Source organism: Bemisia tabaci, chromosome 1, assembly GCF_918797505.1.
Source record: "Bemisia tabaci chromosome 1, PGI_BMITA_v3".
NCBI classification, from domain to species: Eukaryota; Metazoa; Arthropoda; class Insecta; order Hemiptera; family Aleyrodidae; genus Bemisia; species Bemisia tabaci.
In genome coordinates this window covers 52,143,206-52,151,105 of record NC_092793.1, presented here as the reverse complement: position 1 = coordinate 52,151,105, position 7,900 = coordinate 52,143,206, and the positions used below count along the sequence as shown (strand labels likewise).

The 7,900-nt window shown below is 35.6% G+C and overlaps 3 protein-coding genes across 4 annotated transcripts; 2 read left to right on the top strand and 1 right to left on the bottom strand.

The window, feature by feature from the left end:
- Positions 1 to 20: 20 nt before the first annotated feature.
- On the bottom strand, positions 21 to 3,782 carry Coa8 (Cytochrome c oxidase assembly factor 8). The gene is made up of 3 exons (XM_019049294.2): positions 3,339 to 3,782; positions 1,417 to 1,647; positions 21 to 310 (listed from the first exon to the last, which is right to left on the bottom strand). The coding sequence occupies exons 1-3, from the start codon at positions 3,405 to 3,407 to the stop codon at positions 62 to 64; spliced, it is 549 nt and encodes a 182-aa protein (XP_018904839.2). The 5' UTR covers positions 3,408 to 3,782; the 3' UTR covers positions 21 to 61.
- A 250-nt stretch (positions 3,783 to 4,032) lies between these two features.
- Positions 4,033 to 7,536, top strand: LOC109035624 (deoxyhypusine hydroxylase nero). Of its 2 annotated transcripts, XM_072302848.1 has the most exons (4): positions 4,033 to 4,431; positions 4,908 to 5,225; positions 6,071 to 6,385; positions 7,098 to 7,536. In XM_072302848.1, the coding sequence occupies exons 1-3, from the start codon at positions 4,158 to 4,160 to the stop codon at positions 6,373 to 6,375; spliced, it is 897 nt and encodes a 298-aa protein (XP_072158949.1). In that variant the 5' UTR covers positions 4,033 to 4,157; the 3' UTR covers positions 6,376 to 6,385; positions 7,098 to 7,536. The 2 variants fall into 2 exon arrangements, with proteins under 2 accessions (XP_072158949.1, XP_072158940.1); XM_072302839.1 differs by lacking the exon at positions 7,098 to 7,536 and having other exon boundaries at positions 4,034 to 4,431; positions 6,071 to 6,509.
- Positions 6,922 to 7,402, top strand: LOC140225239 (deoxyhypusine hydroxylase-like). The gene is made up of 2 exons (XM_072303610.1): positions 6,922 to 6,955; positions 7,098 to 7,402. Exons 1-2 carry the CDS (start codon positions 6,922 to 6,924, stop codon positions 7,400 to 7,402), a joined length of 339 nt encoding a protein of 112 aa, XP_072159711.1.
- Positions 7,537 to 7,900: the final 364 nt, after the last annotated feature.

Sequence of the window (7,900 nt, the reverse complement as noted above, 5' to 3'; positions counted from 1 at the left end):
AGAGAGAGAGAGAAGAAAAATTGCGAACAAAACAAAAGCATTTATTAGAAGCTTCTCTTCACTACACTGATTTTCTCCTCCTGGAGAATATTCTATCTTTTAAATGAGACCATTTAACTTGAAGTGACAATATAACTAGGCTTATATTCTTCTTATACCATTCAAAATTATACAGTAAATGTCGATTCCAATTATCATTTAAGAATTGTGCATAAAAAGAAGACATTTCATCAGCAGTGACATTCTGATTACTCTCCTTGCTATCCTTAGCCTTACTTTGTTTCATGCTTTCTACATACTTCTCCTTTTCCTGCAACAAACATAGTCAAGTGAGTTAAAATCACACTGCAAATTTTGTATTGATTTTGAACGAAAAATAGCAGTTACACGAAATTAGTGGAATTATCAGTTTTTTGGCTACAGCAAGGAAAACCAAAGGAAGAAGAAAGGCAGGACTTTCCAAGCTGCCGCCTCCGATTGAACTGAAATTTTTCTAGTGACTTTTAATGAATTAATGGTGCTGTTTTTTTTTTTTTTTTTTTTTTTTTTTTGTTTTTTCAAATGCGCCCTAAAAACTGCTTAAAAAATCCAGGTTTTAAGCACACATCGGTTACCAAGTTACGCTTAGTGACTTATCTTCTTGTCAGTGACTTACCTATCTGTTTTTAAAGGCTAACCTTACCTCGCCTTCTCAGTGAAACTTGACTGGGTGTGTGATACATGTGTGCTCAAAACCCAAAATTTTGGAAATTTTTTTGCTGTTTCTAGGGCACGAAGGAAAAACATTACCTCTTACTGCTTTCACCTATTTCATTGAACTAATGGAAGGGTCTATTCACAAAGGGGGTTTCGAAAATCAATGTTCAATCCATCAGAGGGGCAGTGTTTTTTGGAGCAGAACCGAGTAACTATTCGTTTTTTACAAGGGAACGGAAGTAGTAACTTCTATGAAAATTTTAGGGAACTTCTTCCATGGCATAAAGTAAATTTTAAAAGATTTTCAAGAGAATTATTACAATCGCTCTCTTATTAAAAAAAGAGAGAAATTTTCCACAGAAATATAGCACTAGATGATGTATTTCAGTTCTCCTTTGAGAAACTAGATGCTCTAACCTTTTCTTTGTCAACAGATTCATTTTGCTTAATGCATTTTCTACTGCCTACTTGTTGCTTTCATTTTACAAAGAAGTCTACACAAAACAAATTATTACTTAAGAAAATAGTAGTTTAGTTCCTTAGAAGGATTGAGTGTAAATATGAGAATGATGAGCATGAATTTTTGTCTCATTTTAAGCAGAAAGTTTGTACGCTGAGGGAATTTCTGGACAAGGACATCTCTCTCTTGTAAATATTCTACGTCATGAGAGATGAAGTGTCATTCCTGAGAGCTATGTTGCAACTACATTTTTCACATACCTCGAAGAATCGAGTGTTATGTCGGGCCCAAAACCGATCATTCCACTGCTGAACTTCTTCTCGTTTTAAGCGATACCTTCTTTCAATTTCCGTTTCATTTTCTGGAATATGAAACTTCAAGGGTCGTAAATTTGTTAGTGGATTTGGTTCTCCTACCATGTCGTGTCCACCTGTTCTGTTATCTTCTCTAGGAGTATTCTTTAGTTCCTTAGCATGCTCTGTTGAGCACACCTAAAATGACAGAAGAAAAAAAAGTTAGTCTCATTCATTACTTTGATCCATAAGAGAACAATAAAAATACCAAAAAAGCTAAGTACCGACCTTTAAGGATATTTTGTGTTTTCAACCTAATACTTGCATATAAACTATGTTGAAAATGCTGAATTCCCATTTTCAGACTTCGGCTTTTCACTTTGAATAAACTCTGATATTAGCTGAATTTATTCATTACCGTTTATCATCGGGGAAAAGTCCCATTTTGTATGACGCCATCACAAATTATTCCGTGAGCATTTGGTTGCTCTGATAGTTATAAATAGGATTGTAAAATTGACGATAAAGTACACTTTTATTCCTCCAAAAATCCTTGGAACACAATGTAACTATTCAGCCAGCAATTGAACAGACTTTATATTGCTCTTGTTCTGTAGCTTGACACGCTCTTCGTACATGAAAAATAAATATTTACAATATAATCCTCCAATTTTCTTCAAAGAAGTTTGAATTGGTCAAAAAAAGCATTTTCTAAAATCTCGATTGACACAAAGGGTAGAATTGGCGCTAGATAGGTTAGCCATTATTGCACTATAATGCTCAAGGTAGACCAATTTGTGATTCTGCACACAGCTATCCACTGTCAATCCTAAAACATTTCAGGACGTCTAGGCATGTAGATTAGCATGTGTTAGACATAATGACACATGATTCACCTACTTATGATTATTTCTTGCAGCAGACTGATTTTTACATCTAAGTGAGGTGATTTTTTGCCTCTCAACAATTTTTAACTAATGATAGACTGCAGTTCCCATTGACGTATAATACAATCTAGACCACGCATTAGGAAATTTCGGCAAGACGATAGGCAACCCAGATTGTCTCGGTGCATATAGCAATCCAATATGTACCGAGACAATGGAAATGCTAGTCTTGCCTGTGCCGTTGCCTTGTACGCTTCGTATATCCGCCTGTATCAACTAAGCTGAAGGCGCGTCTTGATCCTGATTTGGACCGCGTTAAACAGAAAGGAACCAAGCCACATGAGCGATTGCCAAATTTGATCGGGCAATTTAATTTTTTACATGAAAACGGTTATGCGGAATTTTGTGCAAATTTCAGTGAATTTCCTCCATAATACAAAGCAAATTCCTTAAAATTTTCTAAGGAATCTGCACGAACGTTCTCACGTAAAAAATAACATTTCTCTGTTAAATTTGGCAATAGCTGATGTGGCTTGGTTCCTTTCTGTTTAACGCCGTCCATTTATGCCCCTAGCTGTCTTACCTTCCCAGCCTAAGCCGCTAGTGCGCGGTCTGGATTGTGTTATAAGTCAATGCTTGACAGTAACACAATCGCTTGTGAATGGAGAGTTAATTAGGTCTCACCCACCCAAGAATCAGTTTGCAGAACTTTAAGCTGCACATCGTTTTTCGCCCATTTCCTGAGCGCAAACAGAATAAGGAATGTCCGCTTTTACTTGTTCTGTCAAAATTCCTGGAACTCTGCCCACGTGAATGAGACTGGGGTGGCAGCTTCAAGATACATGGAGAGTTATTGATGAATTCTAACGGCCTTGCCAAAGTGGCAATCCTTCGGGGCCAAAATTCACTTCGAGCAATTTGAGGGGTAAAACTGCTTGAAAGTAAAAGTTCTTCCCTGAGGAAACGGTGAGAGAGATATGACATAAAAAATAGGATACTTACCGCTTTGTTAGCTTGCTGAGAAAAACATACTCGTGAGCATATTAATTTCGTTAGAGGACGCACACTCATAATTACTTAAAGTGAGACACATCTTATGATTCGATATTGTAGAACAGACCTTTTTTTGGAAAACCTTTAATAATAGGATGACCATTACATGGAGTAAACATAACTTTGAAGACACACGATACTGGTGTTTGAGTACCTTGTGCGGGTACCCTTGGGTATGAACTTGGATTATTCAACTCAAAAAATAAGAATAATGAGACATGAATGAAATCTTCGATAGAAGAGTCGCACGAGAACTGCTTTTACTTAATTCACTTGTTTTATAATTGCTTAGCCACGATCACACTCGAAAATTAAAAATTAAATATTTGAAAATGTCCAAATGCCCTTTCAAGCTTGTCAAACTCTCTTATCACTTCAGACAAAACAAAAACAACCCCGCATGCGCTCTTGGCTGTTGTCAAATTCCTCAAATTCAAAAAATCTGATCTTTAATAATTTTGATTGTATAATTTTCCCCACGAAAATTCACAGAAGAGAATTTCAAAAATTGATGGAAATTTTGAGAACGTTATAAATTTATGACTGATTTATTTTAGACAAAGATTTTAGAAAACACAGAAAACACGTGCAAATTTAAAACATGTAGAGTTGACAACTCCGCTTACGTACTTGTTTTGATCCATCTCATGCTTATTTTCAGGTTATGTGCAGTTTCATGAAGTCCTTTGGTTGCGTTATTCCAATTTTAAACATATTACAATAATTGCATGACTTGTTATAAATCAGTTTCGTAATCTTTTCGTGAAAATGATAAGCGAAGAAAAAATCTCTAAAATTGGTGGTGTTTTAAACGATCCTCGTCGCCCCCTGAAAGAACGATTTCGAGCCCTATTTACCCTGAAAAATATAGGTGGTTCTGTCGCAATCAAATGTATTGCAGACTGTTTTAGTGATAATTCTGCACTTTTAAAACACGAGTTAGCTTATTGTCTAGGACAGATGAAAGATCCAGCTGCTATTCCAATCCTCACATCAATTTTAAGTGACGTCAAGCAGGAGCCAATGGTTCGCCATGAAGCAGGTAAGTCCGCAGATTTATTATCAGTGCAAATGGCTGTTCAGGTTCATTTTGTAAACAACTTATTTTTGACAATTGCTGCTAAGTATCCGAGGATCACTCCGCTGAGTTACCTACACTCTTTAATTATTTAGAGTTCTCTCCAAGAAACAACGAGCATACCATGACGGAGTCTACGAAAATGGTAGAAAACTGAGTTCCTTTTCATGGTTCCAGTCCTATCTCCTTTTGAGCTCCTTCACTGAAAGAAGCTTGCTTACTCAACTTCTGAACAGGTTAAAGCTGCACTGGTAATGTTTTGAACATACAGGATCAAGTATTAGAGATTTAGGTTTAAAGGATTGAGTACTAAGTCTTCATTTAGTGGGTTGCAATTTAGTATTTGAAGTTTAACAAGCGAAGACTATAATCTTATCGTTCAGTTTTTGACTCTGCAACTTTTTCCTATGTTTACTTATCACATATTCTCTTATTTCTAGCCGAAGCCCTGGGAGCTATTGGATGCGAATTGGAAACCGTCTTGCCTGTCCTTGGGCAGTTCAAGAATGATGATGTACCAGAAGTTAAAGAAACATGTCAGTTGGCAGTCGACAGACTTCAATGGATTTCCTCCGGAGGTAAAGATGGAGGAAATATTTATGGTTCGGTCGATCCAACGCCATCAAGCCTTAACAAGAATGTGAAGGAACTGGAATCTATTTTACTAGACAATAATGTTGATCTCTATGATCGTTATCAGGCAATGTTTGCTTTGAGAGACTTAGGTACCCCAGAATGCATTCTGTCCTTATCCAAAGGTAAGTATCGTGTTGTTAGTTGTAATATCTCATAAATTATGCTATTTTTTTATTTTCAAAATTTTCCTCACTAACTGCTGTTACATATTTGTATCTGTAGAAGATGAAAACCATTCATATATTTCCTCATATATCCTTCTATATCAATCTTTTCTGTGATTTTTTCCCCACAAGTTTGTTCAGAATATCCCATATAAATTTCAAAAATGCCAAAGAGACGTGAAAAAAGGAAAAGTGGAAAAGTATTCCTCAGATGATATGTTCATAGAACTTGTCTCATAGTTGAATGTGAAGTCTAATACAAAAAAAAATATGATAGTGGTCAGTGACGACTATCCTTTTTTTTACCGCATAAGATAGCCCTTGGGATGGTTTACAATATGTAACCTTTCACAGGGAAAGGGATCTAGGTCCACGCAGGCAACATTTTCAGTGAAGCGATTGTTGTCGAGTCAGGTGAGAAAACAGATTTTGGAATGGGCCTGTTACAAACTTTTGCTAGAGCAAGAATAAGAGTTGTTACTCATAGAAAATGTCTGAAAAATCACAATGAGTGCATCGGCAAAGTCTGAAATGCACTCCTAATTCAAGAAAAGTAAAGGTCAATATTGTTCTTGAGCTGTCCACCAAAATTAGAACAGTCTGAAGAGATCCCTGCATCATACAAACATGAACGATGAATATTCATTTCATTTAATTGTGGGTTGTCTTAATTTATGAAATCAATCGAGCTTCAATTATAAATTTACTAGTTGTTGAAGATGAGGGGGTGGAAAAGAAGTAGTTTTCGAAATTTGTAATTTTGAAATTTGTCAACCATGTTCTTCATTTTCTTGTTATCACAGGTTTGAAAACAGGAAGTGCTCTATTCAGACATGAAGTAGCTTTTGTCCTTGGACAGTTACAATCGCCCGTCAGTGTACCATACTTGATCGATGGATTACGAGACAAATCTCTAAATGAAATGGTAAGGCATGAGTGTGCAGAAGCATTAGGCGCCATTGGAACTGATGAGTGCATGGAGGTTTTAAGACAGTTCTTGGAGGATGATAAGGTGGTTGTAAAGGAAAGCTGCGAGATTGCTCTAGACATGTGCGACTATGAAAACAGTCCTGAATTTCAATACGCCAATACTCTTCTCAAAATCTAATTTTTACTATGTAGGTATAATTTTGTCAATTTCCTTTAATCTTAAATTTTGTATGTGTGTATTGTTATTTAACTATCACTTCTTGTTCATAAAATTCTTTAAAAATAAAAAGTTACAGTTTTTTACAATTAAAATCTCAATTATTTTTATACTTCCTCCTATGCATTTCTTTATACATTTTTAGAAGTGCAAAAATTAAATACCTCAATGAGGAAATTTTTTTACCGCATAAGATAGCCCTTGGGATGGTTTACAATATGTAACCTTTCACAGGGAAAGGGATCTAGGTCCACGCAGGCAACATTTTCAGTGAAGCGATTGTTGTCGAGTCAGGTGAGAAAACAGATTTTGGAATGGGCCTGTTACAAACTTTTGCTAGAGCAAGAAGAAGAGTTGTTACTCATAGAAAATGTCTGAAAAATCACAATGAGTGCATCGGCAAAGTCTGAAATGCACTCCTAATTCAAGAAAAGTAAAGGTCAATATTGTTCTTGAGCTGTCCACCAAAATTAGAACAGTCTGAAGAGATCCCTGCATCATACAAACATGAACGATGAATATTCATTTCATTTAATTGTGGGTTGTCTTAATTTATGAAATCAATCGAGCTTCAATTATAAATTTACTAGTTGTTGAAGATGAGGGGGTGGAAAAGAAGTAGTTTTCGAAATTTGTAATTTTGAAATTTGTCAACCATGTTCTTCATTTTCTTGTTATCACAGGTTTGAAAACAGGAAGTGCTCTATTCAGACATGAAGTAGCTTTTGTCCTTGGACAGTTACAATCGCCCGTCAGTGTACCATACTTGATCGATGGATTACGAGACAAATCTCTAAATGAAATGGTAAGGCATGAGTGTGCAGAAGCATTAGGCGCCATTGGAACTGATGAGTGCATGGAGGTTTTAAGACAGTTCTTGGAGGATGATAAGGTGGTTGTAAAGGAAAGCTGCGAGATTGCTCTAGACATGTGCGACTATGAAAACAGTCCTGAATTTCAATACGCCAATACTCTTCTCAAAATCTAATTTTTACTATGTAGGTATAATTTTGTCAATTTCCTTTAATCTTAAATTTTGTATGTGTGTATTGTTATTTAACTATCACTTCTTGTTCATAAAATTCTTTAAAAATAAAAAGTTACAGTTTTTTACAATTAAAATCTCAATTATTTTTATACTTCCTCCTATGCATTTCTTTATACATTTTTAGAAGTGCAAAAATTAAATACCTCAATGAGGAAATTTTCTTCTAAGGATTTACAAAACAAGTTGATTAGATACAGTAGTTTGATGCATAAGCAGCTCACTTTAAACTCACCGGACAGTGAACCATCCAAAGTAGAAAGCCAAATTCCAAAAATTACTTGAGACAGCAGAAAATTGAATTAGGAAAGTTAAGACTGTAAGAAACGAGTTAAGAAAACCCTATGATGACATCATATGTAAGATAGAACGCGGGGTAAACTTGCTGTTTTCATAATCAAAAACTAACTGTAAAAAAATGATAAATGCCATTCGCCGGAC

Excerpts from the sequence above, each read along its gene's own strand:
- Coa8 (XM_019049294.2), bottom strand. The coding sequence starts at position 3,407 with ATGAGTGTGCGTCCTCTAACGAAATTAATATGCTCACGAGTATGTTTT. Across the intron at positions 1,648-3,338 it reads CTCAGCAAGCTAACAAAGCG|GTGTGCTCAACAGAGCATGC; the intron begins GTAAGTATCCTA and ends CTGTCATTTTAG. Across the intron at positions 311-1,416 it reads ATAACACTCGATTCTTCGAG|GAAAAGGAGAAGTATGTAGA; the intron begins GTATGTGAAAAA and ends TGTTTGTTGCAG.
- LOC140225239 (XM_072303610.1), top strand. The coding sequence starts at position 6,922 with ATGAACGATGAATATTCATTTCATTTAATTGTGG. Across the intron at positions 6,956-7,097 it reads TTCATTTCATTTAATTGTGG|GTTTGAAAACAGGAAGTGCT; the intron begins GTTGTCTTAATT and ends TTGTTATCACAG.
- LOC109035624 (XM_072302848.1), top strand. The coding sequence starts at position 4,158 with ATGATAAGCGAAGAAAAAATCTCTAAAATTGGTGGTGTTTTAAACGAT. Across the intron at positions 4,432-4,907 it reads AATGGTTCGCCATGAAGCAG|CCGAAGCCCTGGGAGCTATT; the intron begins GTAAGTCCGCAG and ends TCTTATTTCTAG. Across the intron at positions 5,226-6,070 it reads CATTCTGTCCTTATCCAAAG|GTTTGAAAACAGGAAGTGCT; the intron begins GTAAGTATCGTG and ends TTGTTATCACAG.